The following is a 24,682-nucleotide window of genomic DNA, read 5'->3' as shown; positions in this document are numbered from 1 at the left end:
AAGAGGATGAGCCAGGGACAGAGGGAGGCAGTTTTAAGTTTCCATGCACATAGGAAGGTTCTGGGTATTTCTGGATGCTTCTAAGGCTAGTGGCACAGGAGATAAGCTCCTACCCTTGACTCACCCGCCATCAGAGGATGCTGCTTCCATAGGCCAGCCTTGAGCTATATATAGGTAACCATAGAAACGTTGCATTTCACTGTTGCATGAAACACATGCTGGCCTGCGTGGCTAGTGAAGGCTGCAGTGTGTCTGTGGACTAGGGATGTCTTTACTGTGGACCAGCTGAAGTTCAGCCATTGCCCGAGACTTGTGGCACCCCACTGCTCAGTGCCTCTTTGGATCAATGGTTCCTGACGTCTTGTACCCTGGCTGTGAGCAGGGTGTGGAAAGTGTCCTCAAGCTTGTGGGATGGGCTTGTTTATTTATAGACCTGCCTCCCTCCTTCCCTGCCTCCTCCCTCCTTCCCTCCCTCCTTCCCTCCCTCCCTCCCTCCTTCCTTCCCTCCCTCCTTCCTTCCCTCCCTCCCTCCTTCCCTCCCTCCCTCCTTCCCTCCCTCCCTCCTTCCCTCCCTCCCTCCCTCCCTCCCTCCCTCCCTCCCTCCTTCCTTCCCTCCTTCCCTCCCTCCCTCCTCCTCCTCCTCCTCGCTTCCTTCTCTGCCGCCATGCTAATTCGGACTTGGTTTCTTGTTCCAGGCACTGTTGTAGGTGTGGTTCTTTACACGGGCAGAGAACTTCGGAGTGTTATGAATACTTCTGATCCCAGGAGTAAGGTATGTGAGACTCTAGCACGTGTTGATCCATGTTGATGGGCACTGGGGATGAGGGCCTGGGTTCTAAATCTGCCTTGCACTGGCTGATTGTCAGATGAGAGAGCGAGTGTATGTGCGTGCGTGCGTGCGTGCGTGCGTGCGTGCGTGCGTGCGAGCCTCTGAGTGTGCATGTGTAGCAGACATATGTCCCATCAACGTTTCACCTCATTCCCTTCTTGCACACCCTGACCCTCCCAGCCCCCTCCATCTCCATCTTTTCAGTCAGAATGTTGCAAGCTGGGTGTGGTGCTACATATCCACCACCCCAGCATTCCCAAGGTGGAGACAGGCAGATTGGGAGCTTAGGGCTATCCTTGGCTACAGAGAGAGTTCAAGGCCAGCCTGTGTTACAAGAGGCAAGATTCTGTTTATAAAACAGTAAACAGAATATTGTGAAGAGGTTTACCACGTCAGTAGCACGAGTGGATGTTGTTTCCCAGACTTGAGTCAAGGTCACCCCAGCACTGACCTTTTCCTTACACTGTTGCTGACTTGAAGTTTGAGCCTTTTCCTGGGACATTATGGATTTGGTGTCCTTATTGCCTTTTGAGACACATAAAAACACAGAAGTTTGGTTTAGCTTGTCTGGAATCCTAGGTGTTGTGCGTGCTGGGCCAGCACTTTGCCACTGAGTCACACCCCAGCCCCCAAGTACGCAGCTGTTAAAATGACGGCATTGTCTGTACTGGCTTGTGGAAGTCAGCCCCCCAGCTGTGTAGGCCTGGACTTCTGGGGTGTGGGATGGGACTGTGAGTGTAGGACTGAAGCAGGGCCCCAGTGCAGCATGGTAGAGGCCATGCAGTGTGGAGATCAGCCCAGCACTGTGGCCACTTGCTTTGGGTTTCTGAGTCTAAATCTGAAGTCAGAAGAGACACTGATGATGAGGTGTGTCAGGGCCCTGAGGTCTCGCTCTTAGACCACCGCTAGAAGGGGCCGCAGCTTCTAATATCACATGCCTCACTGGGTGGGGGCCGGGGTGCAGGTGTCGAAACCCGCTTTCCATCCGGCTGTGGGCTGCACCCCGATCCTCTGCGCCCTGTGCTTTGTCCCCAGATTGGCCTGTTTGACCTGGAGGTGAACTGCCTCACCAAGATCCTGTTCGGTGCGCTGGTGGTGGTGTCGCTGGTCATGGTGGCCCTGCAGCACTTCGCTGGCCGTTGGTACCTACAGATCATCCGCTTTCTGCTCCTCTTCTCCAACATCATTCCCATCAGGTGCGCTGGGGACGGCGTCAGTGTGCGCCGAAAGTGTTTTCCTCTGACTCATTCAGGGAGCCTGGTCCTGACAGGATTGTCGCTCTGTGGTAGACTGCTTTTCCTGGCATCGGCAAGGCCCTGGGCACCTTTATCCCTCAGCTGTCTCCCTTGTCCACGGACCAGTGATTAAAAATGGAAAGCTTCCCTTCCTGTACTCTAAGTGACTTGAAACTGTGCAGAATGCCTGTGTGGCCTGTGGTGTCTCTTGCTTCTGGGTAGGGCTCTGTCTCCATGTGCACAGCACACGTGTACAGGCTGTGTGGTTTATGGGTAGGGCTCTGTCTCCATGTGCACAGCACACGTGTACAGTCTGTGTGGTTTATAGATGTCTTGGTAACCCTTTGCTCTGTTTCCTACCTAGCTTGCGTGTGAACTTGGACATGGGCAAGATCGTGTACAGCTGGGTGATTCGCAGGGATTCAAAAATCCCCGGGACCGTGGTTCGTTCCAGCACAATTCCTGAACAGCTGGGCAGGATTTCTTACTTGCTCACAGACAAGACAGGTGAACACCTCTGCAGGGGCAGAGAGGGGCTGGGTGGGGTTCCGGTAGCTCCCGGCCCTCTCTCTGGAGGTGGGAGAGGTGCTGCAGCTGCCTCTTCCTCTCTCACTACTGGGTGAAGAGGGAGTGTGTGGTGACGATGACGCCGATGTCGGTGGACACCTGCATGGGACGGCTGACGTGCAGAGCATGCCCCTCAGTTCGTTCCCACACCAGCCCGTGAGGCAGGAAGGAATAGTCTACAGGCAGGACCAGGACAGGCTGAGCGCCTTCTCTGGAGGTGCAGAGTTACACCAGCCCGTGAGGCAGGAAGGAGTTGTCTACAGGCAGGCCCAGGACAGGCTGAGCGCCTTCTCTGGAGGTGCAGAGTTGTTGACATACTTTGTGCTTTTGCTGTCTTGACACAACAGAAAGAAAACAAACACAAGTGAGGAAGGGATCATTTTGGCTCCTGGCTTCCAATGTCTCAGTCCCTGGCCAGCTGCCTCCAGTGCCTTGGGTCTGTGGTGAGGCAGGTGCGTTGTGGTGCAGGAGGAAAGCCACACCCTCACTGGCTGTCAGGAAGCAGAGAGAGGGTCTAGGAACAAGATGAATTTCTGTTTCATTTGGTTTCACTCTGACAGAAGCCACTTAGGGAAGAAAGAGTTTATTCAGCTCACAGTTCCAGGTCAAGTCCATCAGGCAGGGAAGTCGAGGCAGGAACTCCGAAGCAGCTAGTCATGGCACACCCACAGTCCAGAGCAGAGAGAGAATGTGTGCATACATTCTCACTGCTCAGCTGGCTTTCTTCTCTTACACTGTTCAGGATGCCTAGCTTAGGGGATGGTGCTGCCCACAATTGGGCTGGTTCCTTCCATATCATTTAATAATCAATACAGTCCCCTCAGACATACACATGGGCGTCTGATCTAGATAATTCCTCATAAGACTCTCTTCCCAGGTGATTATAGTGTGTCCAGAAAACGTATACCAGGAGGATCCTCCCCCGCCCCTCACTTCAGGGTGAACTCAGCAGTGGCTCATCCATTGATGAAGTTAGAGCCCTCATGAACCATCACCCTCCACAGTGCCAGCAGCTCGGGACCACATCCTCCACACTTGAGCCTTTGGGGCCATTTTTTTTTCCAGCAAGAGCCAGGATTTTGCAAGGAGAGAAGTGGGAAAGTTCCAGATGTGTCAGCACGGAGCCCCTGGACTGGTTCCTATGGGGCTCTGGCACGGCGGTCACGTGTCTTTCTTTGCTCATCTGTCCATGTATCTTCCTGCTCAGTTTAGGCTGATGGCTCAGTGTTTGCCTCGTGCCACCATCTTAACTCAGGGAATGTTCAAGCACCCTGATTGACAGCCCCAGGGATAGGTTCAGTCTTGTCCCCATGGAAACTGGGGTGCTCTTTCAGAAGAGTGGGCCCCTCTCCACTGAAGCCAGCACGAGGCACTGAATGCCTGCACCTCTTGTGTTCTAGGGACCCTGACACAGAACGAGATGGTGTTCAAGCGGCTGCACCTGGGCACAGTGGCCTACGGCCTCGACTCCATGGACGAAGTGCAGAGTCACATCTTCAGTATTTACACCCAGGTAAAGCCTTGCTTTTGACGTGTCCGTCACTGGCTGGACAGTTTAATTATTTTTAGCCCAGGCTGGCTGCAGGTTCACTACATAGCTGTGGATGACCCTGAATTCCTGATCCCCTGCCTGTACTTCTGAATGTTGGGATTAAGGGCCTGCACCACCATATCTGGTTTATGTTATGCTGAGGAATCGAACTCAGGACTTTGTGTATTCTAGGCAAGCCCTCTACCAACTGAGCTATAGCCTCAGATCTCCTGAACACTAAAAAAAATTGTGTGTATTCTCTGGCCTTTCACTTGTTTCTTTGTTTGTTTGTTTGTAAAAGGTCTCACTGTGTAGCCCTGGCTTTCCTGGAGTTCACTCTGTAGACCACACTGGCCTCGAATTCACAGAGATCCTCCTGCCTCTGCCTCTTGAGTGCTGAGATTAAAGGCGTGTGCCCCTATGCCCAGCCACTCTATATTTGTAAATGACTACTGAGATATACTTTATAAAGAAATTGAGCCCTGTTGAAGGTACAGTTCAACGGCTTTCAGCAGACTTACAAGTCACCAGAACTGGCTGGCTGTGTGTCTCTTGTTCTAGCAGCAGGGGCTTGTCCTGCTTTGTTTGATTTGTTGAGAAGGCCCCACTGTGTCCCTGGATGCCTGGAACTCATGTGTAGACCAGGCAAGCCTTGAACTTGCTATGATTCTCCTGTCTCTACTTCCTTATGCTGTTTTGGTTTTTTCATGTGGGTTCTAGGAACCAGGTCACCCACTGAACCGTCTCCTTGGCCTCCTTAGCCTTCAAGGGTGGTATTTGCAGCTCCAAACGATATAGTGTGGGTCAGGGCTGGAAGCCCTGGTTGGTATAGTGTGGGTCAGGGCTGGAAGCCCTGGTTGGTATAGTGTGGGTCAGGGCTGGAAGCCCTGGTTGGTATAGTGTGGGTCAGGGCTGGAAGCCCTGGTTGTTACCCCGACACCTGTTTCAGCAGGCGAACCCAGTGGTCCCACAGGACAGAGCGGCCACTGTGAGCACTGCTGCATGAGGTGAGGCTTGGCCGTGCTCTCGAGAGCTTTGGTGTGTAATCTGAAGGCCCCAAGGCAGCAGCCACAAGATGACACACGGGCACAGGGAGAGAAGACTAGTGTGTGTTTGTTTGACATTCCACCTCCCAAATTCACACAACACCGACCTCTCCCCTGAGATCCGTAAGCTTGACCCGGGGACCTCCGGGGAATCTATCAGATGGGCGTTTGTCAGGTGCGGACCTTGACACGTCCTGCAGAAGGAGCTAGAATCCTGTCTCTGTTTATCTTCCGTGTGTCCCAGTGCAGACGGAGGTTTACGAGCGCCCAGGTGACCAGTGTAGAGTGTGATTGTAACTAAACTGTCCTTGTAAAGAGAACAGTAGTCTCAAACATTCTGGAAGGAAAACTCTAGATTATTAATACAAGGCCAAACAAACAGCAAGAAAGTGACCAGTTCATCATGAGATAAAACTCCTACCAGGACAGGGGGTAGGAGGAAGTCCCTGGCTTGATGATTAATCATCTAACGCTTTGAAAGTGTTTTTTAACATTTATGTTTTTGTGTGAGGGTGTGTACATGGAAGTCAAGGGTAATATGCAGGGGTCCATTTAGTTCTCTCTCTCTGCAATGTGAGTTTTAGGGATCAAACTCAGGTCGTCAGGCTTGGCAACCCTACCTTTTCCCGCTGAGCCATATCAGCAGCCCATCCAACATTTTAAAATACATATATTTTAAATGCACGAACGCACGCACGCACGCACGCACGCACGCAGGCTTGTACTCACACATGAACACTGGTATGTTTTGCTTTTCTCCTTCCCTAGGATGACCAGGACCAGGGAGTTTTCTCCAGGGTAAAAAAACCCTTGCCCATCTCTGTGGGTGCTACATCTGGTTTTGTTTTTCCCTTGGTATTTTTAAAGTAAGAAGTAGTGTGCGTGGGTTAAAGGGTCTGTGGGGCTGACGTTGATACAGATGAACACGGTGTCAGGTGAGTGAAGCTTTTCCACCTTTCCATATGGGAGTACGCGGCTGTCACAGTGGTCAACACCAGAGGCTCTGTGATGTGTGCGTGCGCACACATAGACACACACACAGACACACACACATGGTCTCATGTGGGGGCTGATGATAGCTCAGGCTGGTAAAGGCGTTTGCTACCAAGCGTGATGACCTGAGTTCCATTCCAGGGATCCACGTGGTAGGAGAGAACCACCTCCCAATAGTTGTTCTCTGACCTCCACACACATACTGTGGTATGCACACTCTCGCCTCCCTTCTCCAAAGAGTAAATGAAAATAATAATAAAAATAAAAGTCTGATGTAGCAATGGCTGGCCTCTGACTTTTAGCTCAGGATGACCTTGAACTTCTGACCTCTTGCCTCCACCTCTGGGATGACAGGTGTGCACACCTGATTTTGGTGGTGCTGGGGATTGATCCCAGGACTTCATGTGAGCTTGGCAGATGCTCTACCAGCTGAGCCCCACAGGCTTGCAGGAGCCATTGATTGAACAATGGAAAGAGATAGCCTCTGCATTCATGACCATTTCCTCTCCGAGTGGGGAAGACACTGATGTAGGAAATGGAGGTGACCCTGACCTGCCGCCACCCCCACCTTCTGGTTGCCTGAGGAGTGGCTTCCCTGGTTGGAGACTGTGGCCTTTGTGGGACTCCAGCTGTCCTGGCTCTCTTGGCCTGGCTTGGAAGGTGTTTCTTTTCCCAGATCACAAACCCCTGCAGTGTGGGTTGGCCCATCCCAAACCACAGCAGAAGCGCCAGATCCTGTGCACACAGAGTCTGTTTGCTCTGGGTACTGCTGTACTGACTGACTGTGCCCTGGGTACTACAGTACTGACTGACTGTGCCCTGGGTACTACAGTACTGACTGACTGTGCCCTGGGTACTACAGTACTGACTGACTGTGCCCTGGGTACTACAATACTGACTGACTGTGCCCTGGGTACTACAGTACTGACTGACTGTGCCCTGGGTACTACAGTACTGACTGACTGTGCCCTGGGTACTACTGTACTGACTGACTGTGCCCTGGGTACTACAGTACTGACTGACTGTGCCCTGGGTGCTACAGTACTGACTGACTGTGCCCTGGGTGCTACAGTACTGACTGACTGTGCCCTGGGTGCTATAGTACTGACTGACTATGCCCTAGGTACTACAGTACTGACTGACTGTGCCCTGGGTACTACAGTACTGACTGACTGTGCCCTGGGTACTGCTGTACTGACTGACTGTGCCCTGGGTACTGCTGTACTGACTGACTGTGCCCTGGGTGCTATAGTACTGACTGACTGTGCCCTGGGTACTACAGTACTGACTGACTGTGCCCTGGGTACTGCTGACTGACTGTGCCTTGGGTACTGCTGTACTGACTGTGCCCTGGGTACTGCTGTACTGACTGACTGTGCCCTGGGCACTGCTGACTGACTGTGCCTTGGGTACTGCTGTACTGACTGACTGTGCCCTGAGTACTACAGTACTGACTGACTGTACCCTGAGTACTACAGTACTGACTGACTGTGCCCTGGGTACTACAGTACTGACTGACTGTACCCTGAGTACTACAGTACTGCCTGACTGTGCCCTGGGTACTGCTGTACTGACTGAGCTAGCCTGGCACCCTGAAATCTGGCCCGTTCCCACTCCGGAAGTTGTCCCTGGAGGTAGGTGCTCTGCTCAGCTTCTCCCCGGCCTGTGGCGACTCAGACTCTCCAGTCCCAGCCGTTGCCTCGCCGGGGGCTTTGCTGTCGACCCGATCTTAAGCAGTGATTCAGTCCAGGTGCTGAGCGGTGTGGGCAAAAAACGGAAACCTGTCCCGGCGCGCCCTCACATACGTTTACCAGAACGTAAATTGCAGACCGCTAGAAAGTGTCATCTCTCCAGCAGGGGGACTTCTCTTAAACCTTCAGCCCCTGGATAATTTTAAAGGTAAAATCTTCGTAATTAAAAGCATCTGACTAATGAGCTGTCGAAATCGGAGTTCTGATTCCTCACTCTAATTATTGTTACCATGTTGTGACCTTTGACCTGGAAGTGCAACCTGCGTGCTCTTGACACCAGAGGTTAACAGAGCAGGAAGCCAGAGCCCTGTGTGTCCCCACAGTGACTAGAATAATTTAGTAATTGTTTAATTACTCAAGGAGCCTAATGCCACTGCTAAAAATAGTATTAAAAATGTAATGAATGTCATTTTCTTGTGTCTCAGGCCATCTGTTTTCTGTTTGGACCAACCATGTGTCATAGGTATTAAGGATCATGTGTGGCAAAGTCTCACGGGGCTTTTCTCCTCCCGGGTGTACACGCTTTCAATGGAACACGGGATCTAGGAACTTCATAAACATTTCTAGCTTCCTGCGTAGCCATGGTAGGCAACCCTTTGTCCCAGACAGTGACTCTGACCTCCTGCTCAGCTCCAAGGAGTTCCTATCTGTTTTACACGTGTGTGTGTGTGTGTGTGTGTGTGTGTGTACATGTGCCAGGCACACATGTGGAGGTCAGAGGACAGCTTTCAGGAGTCTTTGCTCTGCTCTCTGTGGGGCCTGGGGATCAGGCCTGATCTGTCAGACTTAGTGTCAAGCCCCTGACCCACTGGGCCATCTCCCCAGGCCTTAATGCTTCTTTTTCTTAGACATGGAGGAAAAACATGTTGAGAACTCCCCTACCACTACTTCGGGGATTGTTCGTTTGCTTATTATTTACCTACTGAGATTGGGTCTCCTGTAGCCCAGGCTAGCCTCCTTGAACTTCTGGTCCTCCTCCCTCTCCTCCTCCAGCGATGGGATGACAGGTGTGTCATGCCATATTTTATGGATGCTACGGATGGAACCCAGGGCTTCGTGCTCTCTGGGCGTTCGCTCTGTGAATTGTGCCGTGCCTCCAGGCGGAAGTGGATACTCAGTTTACCCACTCATTCAGCAACCTGTCTCCTGCCAGGCACTGCTCTGGCTGCTGGGAATACGGTGACGAGTAACGCACAGTGGCAGCCTCTGCTCTTGGGGGCCAGTGGGGAGAAGGTTCACGTGGACAAGCCAGGCTTAGGTACTGAGGACACCAAGACATAGCGGAGGGGAGCCTGAGTTGCTGTGAGGGGCTGAGTAGGGCTGAGAGGGTTAGGGAGTTACAGGGGCCTCTCTGAGTTTACCTTCAAATGGAGACCCGTGTGGTGAAACTGAGCGAGCCCTTCTTGCAGAAATCCAGAGGGAATGGGATCCCAGGCAGTGTGCCCGGGGCAGGGAGGGGAGATGGTGTGGGAACCTAGAGAGATGGGCAGTGGCCAATCCCGTGGGCCCTGCACTGGGGAAGAGGACTTGGATTTCACTGAGTGCTGAGCCAAGGACCCATGTGACATGTGTGTGTTGACATTGGGTGTCTCTCTCTTGTTTTATATTGGTGTTTAACCCAGGTGCTTGAGCATGGATAAGCCAGGAGTCCTGCGTGCTGAACAGTAGGAGGGAAACACTAACCACCATTAACGTGACGTGATGTCCAGACCCCTGGTCTTTCTGCTCATCTCCCCTTCCTTTTCCTTTCCGTTAGCAATCCCAGGAACCACCGGCTCAGAAGGGTCCCACGGTCACTACCAAGGTTCGAAGGACCATGAGCAGCCGAGTGCATGAGGCTGTGAAGGCCATCGCCCTGTGCCACAACGTCACACCTGTGTATGAGTCCAATGGCGTGACGGACCAGGCTGAGGCTGAAAAGCAGTTTGAGGACTCCTGCCGTGTGTACCAGGCATCCAGCCCAGATGAGGTAACCCCGGGGAGGGCGCAGCCATACCTTCATCCCTGGACTTCAGCAAGGGTCAGTCATGGTTCTAGGTGGTCCTAACTGTCCACATTCTAGGCCTTGCCTTGATTCCCTCCCTCCTGCCCACAAAACTTGGCACCTGATTCTAGAAACAGTTTTTGTTTTATTTTTGTTTTGGGACAGTGTCTCACATAGCCTGGGCTGGTGGCTTCAAAGTACCAGAGCTCTGTGGCTCATGGTGGATGGGATATGGCACTGTGTAAGCCCTTTCTGAGCTCATAGGTAAAGGGATATCAGGATGTCTTCGTTCCAGATCTGTCTCTTTTCCTTTTTTGAGAAGAAATTGTCCTGTGGGAGAGACTTCCTTGTTAATGGTGTGGTGCTGTGGGGTAGCTCAAACCAAAAGCCCTGGTTGACTATGGCCACTGATACTCAAGCCAGGTGTTTTATGAGTGAAATGTGCCTACTCTCAACTTGTGAGCTGGGGACCCTGTGTAAGTGGAGTGGGTGGACAGGGAGGCAGGGCTGGGCTCTGCTCTGGTGTAGTAAGTGGACATCAACATTTCTTCTTCAACTCATTAGCTTTAGATCATTACATCTTGTTTTCTTTCAAGAATGGAATTGAGACCCTGCAGGGTTTGAGTTGTGAGATAGGATGGTATTTTTTCTTGGTAGTTAGTGACTGGGGACCAGGAGCATGTGTGGACATGTGATGACATTGGAGTTTGAGATACTGATGTTCGGCACAGTGTCTGACCGTTGGCTGTGGGCCGTGCTCGGCCAGCTGTGGAGAAGCATCAGGTGGACCACGGCAGCTTGCTCTCTGCTGAGCCTCACTGTGTCTGTTTTGGGGCTGTGGGGGTGGGTGTGTTCCATGGTTTAGGGGTGTCTCCACATAGGGAAGATGCTTTATTTCATTGTCTGCTCTAAATGGGATTCACTTTGTCTTGTTAAGTTTCTGATTTGTGATTAAAAACAACAAAAGGGATGTTTTTTCTCGTCTCTGGAGTCTTCCACAGTCCTGGAGGATCTGATACTTAAAAACAGTTTTTTATTGCATTTACTTACATATGTGTGTATGTATTAACATGTGCCATGATGCATGTGTGGAGGTCAGAGGACAACTTCCAAGAGTTACTTCTTCCTTCCACCATGTGGGTTCTGGGGTCCAAACTCAGGCTGTCAGCCGCCGAACCATCTCCCAGCCTCCCTTTTTTATTATTTGTGTAGATGTATGATGTGTGTGAGAGCCATGGTGCACATGTGAGTTCAGAAGACAACTTCTGGGAATTGTTTTCTCTCCTTCTTCAGTGGATTCTAGGGATTGGACTCAGACTACCAGGCTTAAACAGGGAGGCTTTTACCCACTGGGCCTTCTCACTTGCCCCTTATACTTTTTCTTAAAACACAACTTTATTAATTTTTAAATGCAGTTCATATCTTTATTATAATATAGGTAAGAAGGGAAAAATAAGATATAATCCACAAAGGCTGTGGCCACTGATAATTCTGTGTAGATCTGGCTTCTACACGAAATGCCAGCGTATTTATATAAACATGCCATGTGACAGGAAGAAGGGCTTGCTGCACATGTGAGGTCTTCAAGAAAGCCCTACTGTTCTGAGTCCCCGGGGAATTCCGTTTGAACTTGGCTTGGTCCCATAATGCCATTGAAATTCACTGTCAACTAAGCCTTGTAGAAGCCCAAGGTTAGCTTGCTGGAGCGTTGGGGAGCAGGGCTGCTGCTCCTGTGTGGCTGGAGTAATCTCCAGGGTACTCATTTCCTGTTGAAGAAGCAGGATTTCCTAAGTCTGTTGCCTGTGCACGGTCAGCCCTGGACATCTTGACGCGTCTGCATTCAGCTATGGATTTACAGCCTCGGTATGGGTCCTCCCTACCCTCTACTGTGAATCAGAACTGGGAAAATAGAACAATCTACCCTTTTATGCTCACCTCCCAGCTGAGTGGCTTTTTCTCTTTTTAGTGTGTGTAGTAAGCCTGGGGGTGTGGGGAGGAGCATGGCACAGCTTTCTTTTTTGAGACAGGGTCTCTCTGTGTAGCCCTGGCTGCCCTGGAACTCTTAACTGTAGACCAGGCTGGCCTCAGATTCACAGAGATCCACCTGCCTCTGCCTCCCCAGAGCTGGGATTAAAGGCGTGCGCTACCACCACCCAGCTTAATTTTTTTTATTACAGTTTATTTTTATGTATATATGGTTTCAAGCATACCGTGATGCACACGTGGAGGTCAGAGGTCAAGTTGCAGGAATCCATTCTCTCTCCAGAGACTGAACTCAGGGCAGCAGGTGTTTGTGGCAAGTGCCTTCACCACTGAGCCATCTAACATGCCCAAAGGAATAATTGACACCCCCCTCCCCAGTAGTGACGATCGAACCGGGGGCTCTTGGATCCAAGGCAGGTGTTCTTCCACTGAACCCCGTCTTTCTTTTGTGAGGTAGGGTTTCATGTAGCCCAGGCTGACCACAAACTCTCCATGTAACCAAGGATGACCCTAAATTTTGGACCCTTGTGCCTCCACTTCCCAAGTGCTAGGATTATGAGTATGTATTACCATGCCTGGTTAACCTGGTGCTGGGGATAAACCTAGGGCTTCAGGCCTGCTGGGCAAGCACTCTGCCAGCAAGGCACATTCCCCATCACTCATCACCCATCACCCTTCTAGTACCCATCCATAAGAGGAGGGTACCGCTGGGTGGTGGCCGCGCATGACTTTAGTCCCAGTACTTGGGAGGTGGAGGCAGGCGGATCTCCGTGAGTTTGAGGCCAACCTGGGCTACAGAGTGAGTTCCAGGACAGCCAGGGCTACACAGTGAGACCTTGTCTCAACAAAGCAAGGAAACATTCCACATGAGTATTATTTATCAACCAGAGGCAAAATCTTGAGGAGAATTCAGAAGGGACGGGATTGTCTGAAGTGTCTGATGGGCTGGGGAGAGTTGGTAGAGCGCTTTCTATGTAAGGATGAGTCAGATTTCGGAGTCACATACGATCAGTCAGTAAAAGAGCCAGGCACGGGGTGTGCCTGTGACTCTCCTGCTGAGGAGGACTCTCCTGCTGAGGAGGACTCTCCTGCTGAGGAGGACTCTCCTGCTCTGGAGCTTGTTGGCCCGGCAGCTGGGAGAATCAATGAGCTCCAGGTTCAGTGAGAGACCTTGTCTCAGGAAATAAGATGGAGAGTGACTGAAGATGACAGCTGACATTGACCTCTAGCCTCCTCAGACACATGTACACGTTCACACACATCCACCTATACCCACACCCACATGTGCACACACACAGGAGCATGGATGTATACTGAACACACACACACCCAGTCTCTCTCTGGTGTTAGCTTATCCATGCGTTATAGACTCAGGCAGTCATTTCTTTTTCTTTCTTTCTTTTTCTTTTTCTGTTTTTTGGTTTTGGTTTGGTTTTTGAGACAGGGTTTCTCTATGTAGCCTTGGCTATCCTGGAACTAGCTCTGTAGACCAGGCTGGCCTCAGACTCACAGGGATCTATCTGCCTGTCTCTGTCTCCCATGTGCTGGGATTAAAGACATGCCACCACTGCCTGGCTAGGCATGTCATTTCTAAATGACTTGGTACTTTAGACGTGAGTTAAGGTCTGGAGGTTGAGTGTTAAGTCCCTGAAGCCTGGATCCACTCTGTTCCAGCCACTGACTCCAAAGGTAGCAGGCTGTCATGTTCAGTGCATGCTGTCTTCAAGTTTTCCTGTGAAGCAGTACTTTAAAAACCTCTCCATTTTTCACGAAGATAAGCTTTTATTGAAAAGGATGTAGAAGTATTGCGGATGTAGAAATACCTCAGCAGCAGCTGGCTAAGCTGCTTCAGCTGCCCACTGGAAGTTGCCTCAGTTTACCCCCGGCCCCTGCATGCCTGCCTTATTCCTGCCTGCTGACACGGGAACCTGCAGCCACCACGTGAGTGTGGCTGGCTGTATTTCCTGAGAGAGGAAGGGACCCCTCAGGCCTGTGGTAGATTTATAACCCTGAAAGATGGCTTTAGGCCAGCTCCTCCATGCGACCCCAGGGGTTTATCTTACTGAAGACCACCAAAGAGCCGGGGAGTGAAATGTCAAAGGCTGGCCCTCCAGGGCACGTGCTCTCTTGATTGACATGTCTTCTAGTCTTCGCAGCGGGAGGCTCCCGAGTGTGACCTGGCCTGTTTCCCAAGCACAGCAGCCCAGTACTAAGGGGCGTTATGAAGGCTCGGCCTGGACAGCCCGACCTACAGATGGAAAGACTTGAGGGACAGCTCCTGGCCGAATGGGCGTTTAGAAGGAAAGTGGAATGTCTGTTCCATGAGTACCCACCCCTTAGTGGAGGCACAGCAGGTTCCTGAGGCAAGACGCTCTGGCCCAGGTCGGGTCCAGCCCGCGGTTCCCATATCTGCTTACCATTGGCTTTCATGAGCCTTCTGTCTCTGTGACGGATCTCACTATGTGGCCCAGGCTGTCCCCCTGCATCAGCTTCTGGGGGCTGAGACCACAGTGTGTGTCACACTCAGCAATAGCCTCTTTTTCTGTTGTTGGCCCTGAGGACCCCCTCCCCCAACTAAAGTGAGGGCTGGTGAAGCTGAGGGCCGAGGAGGGACTCCACCTTTGGTGGAAGTTCCTAATGACAGGCAAAGAGCTGTCTTATAGCATCCTGTGTGGAAAGGCATGCACCCCTTAGATAGCCTCTCAGCAGGACTCAGGGGTCTTACATGCTCTGTGAGAGAGAGCTCAGGGCAGGTGCTGACAGCTGACTCATGGAGTCCCAGAGTGTGAGTGGTCCTTGAGCACAGGAGGCCCTTGTGTCTTGATTGCTAAGGATCTCATCTGGTCCTCTCATCTTGGTGTCTGCCATGGAAGACAAGCACCACATAAGGTATTTACATATGCCCATGCTTTACCGTTCTGGTGACATTGGTCATGTTAGCTTCCGTGACCTACAGCTGGGCTCCTCTTTCCATGCAGCTCTGGGGGCCACTTCTGTTCCGGGCTTCTTGGTTCTTTCTCCATGGAAGCAAAGAGCAGTGTTCAGAGGAGCTGGTGTAGCTCATGGAAGCCCCGAGCTACAGGCTTTTATTTCTGAGAAGGAGGACTTCACATAGTGAAACAGAAGCTGTTTAAAAGTGAGTGAGAGAGAGAGAGAGAGAGAGAGAGAGAGAGAGAGAGAGAGAGAGAGAGAGAGATAGATAGATAGATAGATAGATATCTGGGCAGTGGTGGTGCACAATTTAGTCCCAGCACTCAGGAGGCAGAGGCAGGTGGATCTCTGAGTTCAAGGCCAGCCTGGTCTACAGAGGGAGTTCCAGGATGGCCAGGGCTACATAGTGAGACCTTGTTTCAAAAAACCAAAGGGAGGGGGGGCAGAGAGAGGGAGAGAGAGAGAATGAGTTCGGATCCCCACATGGAACATTACCCAGTGTAAGGAAGGATGGAAATCTTAAGTCTTTGCTTCCTCCAGCTTGGGAATCACATGTCGGGATATGTACTTAAGTAATTAAAATTAAGTGTAAGTGCGTCAAAGTATTTCATTCCTCCAGAGGGCAGCAAGGGAAAGCCTGCAACGCCTCTTTGACCTGTCACTTGAGACAGTGGCTCTCAGCCTGCCTAATGCTGCCACCCTTTAGTACAGTTCCTTATGCACTGACAACCACCCACAGGTTGAGAGCTGCTGCTCTAGAAGTTTTTTGTTTTTTTTGTTTTTTTTTTTTGGAGACAGGGTCACGTGTGGCTTGGTATTTGCTATATAGCTGAGGAGAATCTTGAATTTCTGATCTTTGTTGTCTCCATCTCCCAAGTGCTTGGATTAAAGATATGTGTCAGCATGGTCTGTTTTACCCAGTGCAGGAGATGGAGCCCAGGCTTTGTGTATATTATTTAAACACTGTGAACTGAGCCACACCCCAGCCCTCCATAAGCATTCTTATTTATGCACACCCAAGAGTAACACACACACACACACACACACACACACACACACACACACACGGTAGAGACATTTTGTATGGCTCTTTACTAAGTTGTCAATTTTAAGTTTGAAAAGAAAACTATTAGAAAAAAACAATTGAATGTCAATGCTTAGTTTGTAACAAAATACCAGACTGGGCCTCATAAACAACAGAAGTGTCATTCTCAGGGCTCTGGAGGCTGGACTCACAGAGCAGGGTACTGGCCGCTTTGGTGTCTGGTGGGCTCCCCTCCTGGTTCCTACCAGACTGTCTTTTCACTGTGTCTCTCATAGTGGAATGGCGCTCTCTGGGGTCTCCTTGACCTGAGCCCGTTCAATGACTTAGTTCCCCCCAAGGCCCCACCTCACCCCCAGAGGCCACCGCATTGGGGATTAGATTTCAACATTGATGAATTACATGTGTCCAGACAGTCGTTCTTCAGCATGGAATCGTCAGGTTCAACACTGAATGAGGGGATTTCCCAAGACTCACCATTGGGAATCCTGGAGAGATGGAGTTGAGGGCTGGAGATGTGGCTCCGTTGGTAGGGTGCCTGCCTGACGTGCACAAGGCTCTGGGTTCCGTCTCCAGAGCTACAGAAACCAGATACAGTGGTGCGTGTCTGTAGTCCCAGCAGTTGGGAGTTGGAGTCAGTAGGATCAGGAGTTCTAGGCCGTCCTCAGCTACATAGTAGTTTGAGGACTAGCCTGGACTATGCAAGACCCTGTCTCAAAAAAAGGTGAAAATTTGTATTCAATATTTATATTGTATTGAGTACAAAAATTGTATTCAAGAATAACTCCTCACTGTTGAGAGTTGAAAACTACTTAATCCTGGTTGGCTAAGAGCATTTCCCAGAAATAGGATTGAATCACGAAAATGACATCTTGCTAATGTCACGTTCAGTTCATCTCTGCAACAGAAACCAGGTTAGAGATCTGATGTCTAACCTGGATTAAACATCCAAGTCAAGATGGCTAGAGACAGGATTAAAAAACTTTTTAATACAAAATGAACATGTATGGGTGGTTTGCCTGCCTGTGTGCCTGTGCACTGTGTGTATGTGTGTCTGGTGCCCGAGCAGGCCGGAAGCGGGCTTCAGATCCAGACCTGGAGTTACAGATGGTTGTGAGCTGCCAGGTGGGTACTAGGATTGAATTCGGATCCTCTGCAAGAGCATCATCTTGTCTTAACCACTGAGCGTCTCTCTCCAGCCCCTAAAGATAGGATCTTGCAAATTGAGAGCACATCTGCTTGAAATTGATTATTTACAGAGGCTTCAAGGGCGTCGAAAGGGACCCCAGACTGGAGGTCCAGCGTGATCTACCTTAGGGAGTGGGTCGGCCAAGGTGACATCAGGCAATACTGAAACAGACCTGGGAGAAGCAGAGCTGGAGTGGTACGGGGTTCGGGGTGGGCAGCACTGCCAGCATCCCCTGGAGAACCGTATCAGTAATGCACAGAGGTTTGACTGCAGACCCCACCCCAGCTCTGTTCCACACCGTATGCACTCAGGAGACTGAACTTTGAACATTGACCTCCCCTGAGCCAGTCTTGTGTGATCTGATCATGTCTCCTGGGGGCACTTGTTGGGGTGCAGCTACACGCTACCCCACAGTTCCAGGCAAGACAACAGGCACTTCTCAGTGCACCATCTGGCTGAGCCAAGGGCTTTAGTGGGTTTTTGCACTTGATAAAATTTCCCCTTCGGATACTATGATTGGTTTCTCTTAATTCCAGCATACTGCCCTGTATCTCCTCTCTCCAAGCTCCTAACCACAGTCACCAAGTCAACCCTCTGCAAAAGACTTGTCTCCTTAACCCCCTGAAGACTAAGTTTCATAAGAGGTTGGGTGCCTTTCTTCCCCACCCCCAGGATCTCATGGAGCCCAAGAGGTTGGCCTTGGCCCTGAGCTCCTGCCCCACCTCCTGAGTGCTGGGATTAGAGGTGTGCCCACCGTGCTCATACCCGAGACTTGTGCATCCCAGGCAAGCCGTCTAGCAGCCCTGGAAAGCCATTGTAATGTTGCCGGTGGCTTGCTGCAAGTGAGTGGGTGTGAGATGTTTTAGGAGGAAGCTCTTGGCTCCAGTTGCAGCCACAGGGCTTCTGTCTGCTGCAGACACTGGTGTGCTTCCCCCAGGCTGTACACACTGGTCAGTGCTCTCCAGAGGAACCCAACTGACAGAATGAATTTATATATATAAAGGGGGTTATTAGAATAGTTTTCAGGCCATGGTCCAGCTAGTCCAACAATAGCCTCTACCAACTGAAGGTCCAAGAGTCCAGTAATTGTTCAGTCCACGAGGCTGCACGTCCAGCTAGTCTTCAGTAGACTCTGGAATCCTAAAGAGGTAGGCTCTAATGCCAGCAAAGGGGTGAAGTTTGCCATTGAGAGTAGGAGCAAGCAGGCTGGGAGAGCGAGCAGGCAGGGAGGGCGAGCAGGCAGGGAGAACGAGGTTCCTTCTTCCACACCCTTGGTATCGGCTGCCAGCAGAAGTTGTGATCCAGGTTAAAGGTGGATCTTCCCACCACAAAGATTCAGATTAGAAGTGGGTCTTCTCATTTCAAATGATTAAATTAAGAAAAAAAAATTCCTCAGCCAGGCAGTGGTGGCACACGCCTTTGGTCCCAGCACTTCAGAGGCAGAGGCAGGTGGATCTCTGTGAGTTTGCCTCTAGCCTGGTCTACAAAGTGAGTTCCAGGACAGCCAGGGCTACACAGTGAATCCCTGTCTCAAAAACCCAAACGAATGAATGCATGATTGAATGACTGACTGACTGACTGAATGAATGAATTCATTCCTCACAGGTGTGACGGGCCCCGGTTTTGGTTAATTCCAGATGTTGACAACCAAGAATAACCATCATGCTGTACTTCTTCGGTTGCTGACTCCTCCCCCATCTTCACAGTCCCCAGTGTCTGTTGAGCTCAGTCTCTGGCCACAGTCTGAAGAGCTTGTGGGTCATCTGGGAGAGCCTCACTGTGAGCTCTCACCCTTAACCCCACTGTGCCCTCATAGCCATGGAAAGGGGTTTTTTTCCCGGGCCCCAGAGACCAGGACTTGGTCTTTGTCCTGTCAACTTTCTAGTGGTGGCAGTGGGTCCCAGTGACACAGGCCTATGTGATTCAGGAAGCGGCTTCTGACTGGCCTGGGATTGGCATTCTCTCTTGTGCCTCTTAGGAGTCCGCCAAGGTGCATCCTGCCTGCCCGAGGCTGAGGGAGACCCAAGTGGCCCTCCAGGACCAGAGCGCCCTGGACCTTTGACCTAGGCAGATGTGGGTTGCCTCCTGGCCTGGCCCCTGCCACTCCTCAGTCCCATCACTGGTGGACAGTTCCACAAACTTCTGGGAGTCTGTGTTCCTGGCTATGGACCAGTCTCCTTGGCTCTGTCCTTGGACTGGAGGGTTCATGACGGGCTGTGCTGTGCATTGTAATAGCCTTCAGGCTTCCTGGGCTGTACCTCCAGGTGCCAGCAGCATCTCCTTCCCACAGATGCTCCAGATGTTACTGCAAGCCCCTTCCCTTCCCACCCCCACGGTGGCGGTGTGTGTGTGTGTGTGTGTGTGTGTGTGTGTGTGTGTGTGTGTGCTACAGAGTCACCTATTAAAGACTAGACTGTGTCTGATGGAGTGTGCCCAGCTAAGAGAGAGCCAGGGGTGAGAGCTTCTAGTGCCCTGCCCTTTCTTGCCATATGGGTGGCAGGCTTGGTGCAGAGCCTTCAGAGGTAACTGTGGTTACTGGGTCTCTGCCACACGCCTGTGGTGTGCATCCTGCTTTGGGGCCTTCTTCCTCCATCTTCTCTTCCTCAGTGTTCACGTGTTCTGATGTCCCTCTCTCCATTTCCTCCAGGTGGCCCTGGTCCAGTGGACCGAAAGCGTGGGATTGACCCTGGTGGGCCGAGACCAATCCTCCATGCAGCTGAGGACCCCTGGCGACCAGATCCTGAATCTCACCATCCTGCAGGTCTTTCCCTTTACATACGAGAGCAAGCGGATGGGCATCATTGTGAGGGTGAGTGGAGTCCTCTCCCGCCCCTCAGCGTCCTCCCCTGCCCCGCAGAGTGTGCATCGGGGGCCCTTACATCTCACTGGAGCCTCATTACTGTCACCTAGACTAGTAAGGGAGTGTGATTCCCTGAGCAGGAAGGAAATGAGCCCCGTCAGTGGACACGCCCAGTTCAACCAGCAGGGTATGCTGAGCCTAGCTCTGAAGCAGTGAATGTATCACACTCCTAAAAAATTACCTTTTTATTTCTTTAGCATATATGAGCAACATGCTATACTGTGTGTGTGTGTGCACCTGCGCACATGCATGTGCGTGTGTGTGTCTGTGTGTGTTTGTGAAGGTCAGAGGACAACTTGAAGAGTTCTCTCCTATAATGTGGATCCCAGGACTCAAACTCATACCATCAGACTTAGCAGCAGACACCTTAACCTTCTGAGCTATTTCGTTGGCCCCTCTCACTTTTCTCTTCATATCTCCACCTCCCCCCTCCCCCTCCCCTCTCTTCCCTCTCCCCCCCCTCCCCCTCCCCCCCTCCATGAAGTGCTTCCTTTCAGGGGTCTGGTTGTAGCAAAGAGAGAAGTGACTAATAGGAAAGTGACGACCTGGGCTGGTGCCGGCCTCATTTGCCGACTTCCAGTACTGTGCAGACTCTGTTCATCACAGCCAGACTGTTGAGGTGGCTCAGTGGGCAGAGTGCATGCCGCCAAGCCCAAGGACCTAAGTTCGATCCCAGGACCCACACCGGGGAAAGAGGACAGACTCTGAGCTCCACACACATGCTGTGACAGGTGCACTCACGCACACACACACAAAATAAGTGAAAATGTGATTGAGAAGAAGAGGCTGGAGAGATGGCTCAGGGGTTAGGAGCTCTGGCTGCTCTTCCAGAGGACCTAGGTTCAGCTCCCAGCACCCACATGGTGGCTCACAGCCATTTGTTACTCTAGTTCCAGGGGATCTAGTGCCCTCTTCTGGCCTCCGAGGGCATCGCATGCATGTGGTGCACAGACAGTCCATTCAGGCAAAACACCCACACACATAAAATAAAAATGAACAAGTCTTTCAAAAACAATTAAAGCTCTGCAACTGTTAAGCCACCTCATCCCCCAGCTCCTTGCTCCCACTGGTCTTCTTCCTGCCCCTGCAGATTTACCTGTTCTAGACCCTTCCTATAAGTGGAGCGTAGTGTGTGGTCTTTTGATTTCTTCCTCCTCCTCACAGGTGCATTCATGTCATGTGTACACCAGTCTCTCCTTCCCTTTTGTGGCTGTGTAGTAGTCCATTGTATGTCTGTAGGGGTTGGATATCCTTTCTGTAGAATGTCCGTGACCAGCATGGAACATTGAATTCGATGTTTGGATGATCCTCAAATCCTAACATGAAATTCTTTACACAGTGGCCTGAAGGCAATTTTAAACAGTATTTTTAGTGTCATTTTATTTTGACTATAACCTGAGTCAGGTGTGGAATTTTTCTTTTTTTTCCCCTCTTCGTTTTGTTTAGTTTTGTTTCAAGACAGGGTTTCTCTGTGTAGCCCTGGCTGTCCTGGACTATGTAGACCAGGCTGGCCTCAGATCTGGAGATCTGCCTGCCTCTGTCTCCCAAGTGCTGGGATCAAAGGCCTGAGCCACCACTGCCTGGCAGGTGTGGCATTTTCTACTCATGGTGTTTTGTTTATGGCCAGAGAATTCTGAAGCTTGGGGGGTAGGTGCTGGTTCAGTAGGTAAGGTGTTTGCCGTGCAAACATGAATACCCGAGGTGAACCCCAGAACCCACGTGAAGAGGCTGGGTGTGCTAGGGAGGCAGGTGCATCGCTGGGGCTTGTGGCCGCCACAGCCAGCAGTGAGGGGCTGTCAGCATCCTGCAGGGGTGCTGCCCAAGGGGTGATTGGCGGTGAGGTGAGGTCACGAGCGGGGAGGGTGGTTCCTACAGTGAGGTAGCCACGGTGAGGGCGCCAGCAGTAATGGTCATGGGGAACAGCTAGGTGGGGCCGGTGCCGTGTCAGAGGCTGGTCTCAGTGCTCAGCATGAGCTGACTAGAGTCTGCTTACCAGAAGCTCACAAGTTAGTTGTGTGATTTGCATTTGACAGAGAAGGAAACTGAGGCATAGAAAGTGACTAGAGTCTACTACTTGTGTGATTTGCGTTTGACAGATAAGGAAACTGAGGCATAGAAAGACTGAAGGAATGCACCCGAGTTCACACAGGGAGGTGATGGGTCTGAGATTCATCCCCAGGCTGTCTGGCTCCCAAATGTATGCTAGGGCTTAGATGGGATGGGGAGGATGTGGAAAAGCCCATGGCCCTGGGTCGTGATGGGGTGCTGTATTCATTATTCATTGCTAAGAGATTACCTCACACAGTGGTCTAAAACCGTGGTGCTTGTGTTCTCTAACGGTTTCTGTGAACCAGGAATCTCGGTTTGGCTTGGGTGTCTGGTTCAGTGTCTCAGAGGTTGGCTTCAGGACTTGGCCAGGTCACTGTCTCCCCAGCATCTCCTGAGACAGTGTTCACTTACCCACAGCTTCAGTGGGCTGCAGGACAGCTCGATGGAGACCACCTCAGCTACTGCTCTGTGGGTCTCTCCCTGGGCTAGCCTCAGGTCAGCTGGATTTACCCTAGTGAGAGTGTGAGCAAGCTGGAAGCTACCTTCAGGATCCAGCCTTTGAGGAGTCGGGCCGGATTAGCCTTGTTCTGTTCTCAGGAGTGGGCTGTTGGGTCCAGCACATCTTGGGGGTGGGGAGAGCGCTGCCTCCATCCAGGGACTGTGGTGGTGGCTCCATGAGCTGCTGCTCCGAAGACCCAGTGACAGGCTGTGAGTGTGCTCTGAAACATCCCATCTGAGTTGACTTAGGTCCCAGACGCTGGTTGGGACTTTGTGACCCTGTGGGACACATGTCCTTGGCAAATGTCAACTGGGGAGGGAGCCTCGCCCTTCCACACAGCTGCGGCTTTTCCTACGGGCTGCACCTGGCCTGACCCTTGGCGTTAGCCAATCCAGGGCACATCTGAGCACAAGGCTGTCAGTGTCATAACTCCCTCGGGTGGGTGTTTCCTGGAGTTAGTCAGTGTCATCCGCAGAATCACTCTTACTTGGTTCCAGCCATCATTGTTTAAGTTCTAGGGCCGTGGACTCTGCTGAGGCCATTTGAGAGCTGAGTCACCCGAGAGTCCCTGAGGCCCAGCGTTGAGAATGGACGGAACCACACACACCACCCTTCCTTTAGCTGTGAGGGGATCTCCTTCCCAGACATTCGTCATGTTTTGTGAGAAGTGACTCTGCACTCCCACACAAGGTGGCTGGAGTACAGAGTGCTGTTGGCCTAGTGAGTCTGCTTTCACTTAAGGCTAGCACGCCCCCACCCTGCCCAGTTGTTTATTATTATTATTATTATTATTATTATTATTATTATTATTATTATTATTTTAACCAGCATTCAGCTTTCACAGTTAAGAGTCATAAGAGGGAAATCAAGCCTGGCGTGGTGGCGCACCCATTAATCTAGCACTTCAGAGACTGGGGTTGGTTGTCATGAGTGGGGGGCCAGCCGTTTGCCCCGCCGAGGACCTTCATTTCAATCTTTCTTCTAAGCATATGAGTGTACGTATCTGTATACGTTTTATAAACGTCCCCTCTACCTTCATTATTAGTTAGCTTCCCGTGTGTGTGTGTGTGTGTGTGTGTGTGTGTGTGTGTGTGTGCCTGTGCACACGCCTGCCTGTCTGCCTGCCTATGCGTAGATACTCAATGGACGTTTCCTTACACCATCAAGACACGGTTTTGCTGATTTTGATGTGTGTGTGGTGTTCCGATGGAAAAATACCCCGTTTCATTCACTTCTTTTGATTTTTTTTAAAATTACATGTCTGCATGCACTTGTGTTCTAGATCCTTTAAAAATTTTAAAAAGATTTATTTATTTTATATGCATAAGTGTTTTGCTTGTACGTATGTAATATGCACCACATGCCTGGTGCCCTCGGAGCCTATAAGGTGGCATTGGATCCCCTGGAACTGGAGTTACAGACAGTTGTGAGCTACAATGTGGGTGCTGGGAATTGAACTCAGGACCTCTGGAAGAGCAGCCGGTGCTCTTAACCATCGAGCCATCTCTCCAGCCTGTGTGTTCTATTCTTAACTATGAATATTGATTCTTTTAAAACTTCACAGCACACCTCAGAGGACAGTTTGTGCCAGCTGGTTCTCTCTTTCCACCATGTGGGGTCCAGGGATCAGACTCCTCAGACTTGGTAGCAAGTGCCTTTACCCAATGAGCCATCTTGCAGCCCCCCCCCCCTCTCTTCTGAATAGGCGGTTTCTCATTGTGGGTTATTAATGATAATGCCGACCGTGTACATCTTCTCAAGGCTACCTTAGGTATTTGGGAAATACCACTGGTGAGCTAACTTCCCACCTCTGCCTGCCTGTTCCCTCTGTCCCTTTTTTGTCCCGGGCTTTGAGATGGCTTTTTACTTTGTACCAGCCTCACCACAACTCCCCAGCTCAGCGACTCTCACTGTCACATTTGAAAGTCGAGACCTTTGTAGCTGTCACAGTCTGAGACTGGGGGTGCTGGTGGCATGCAGTGGGGTGCCCCTGTGATGGACAGTCTGGCCATGTGTGTTTGCTGTACAGAACCTGAGAAGCTGTGTGCTCCTGTGCTAGAGTGATGGGCCCATTGTATGCACGTGACTGTCCCGTTGCCCACTGTGGACAGGTTTCATTCAGTTCTTTGGCTTTGTTTCTTTCCCAGGGGTCAGAGGGCATTTGAGACAAGATCTCAGGCTGGAACCCTGGCA

At 51.2% G+C, this 24,682-nt stretch overlaps 1 protein-coding gene across 4 annotated transcripts in view; it reads left to right on the top strand.

The window, feature by feature from the left end:
- The window catches only part of Atp9a (ATPase phospholipid transporting 9A (putative)), a 108,482-nt gene that overhangs the window by 60,369 nt on the left and 23,431 nt on the right, over window positions 1-24,682 (top strand). For all 4 annotated transcript variants that reach the window (XM_059261968.1, XM_059261969.1, XM_059261970.1 and 1 more), the window contains exons 10-15: window positions 696-772; window positions 1,865-2,025; window positions 2,429-2,571; window positions 4,032-4,144; window positions 9,709-9,921; window positions 19,729-19,890. In XM_059261968.1, coding sequence (XP_059117951.1) covers window positions 696-772; window positions 1,865-2,025; window positions 2,429-2,571; window positions 4,032-4,144; window positions 9,709-9,921; window positions 19,729-19,890 — 869 coding nt within the window. The remainder of the gene's footprint in view (window positions 1-695; window positions 773-1,864; window positions 2,026-2,428; window positions 2,572-4,031; window positions 4,145-9,708; window positions 9,922-19,728; window positions 19,891-24,682) is intronic.

Source organism: Peromyscus eremicus, chromosome 4 (genome assembly GCF_949786415.1).
Source record: "Peromyscus eremicus chromosome 4, PerEre_H2_v1, whole genome shotgun sequence".
NCBI classification, from domain to species: Eukaryota; Metazoa; Chordata; class Mammalia; order Rodentia; family Cricetidae; genus Peromyscus; species Peromyscus eremicus.
The sequence above is the reverse complement of the archived record's forward strand: the minus strand, read 5'-3'. Positions and strand labels throughout refer to the sequence as shown.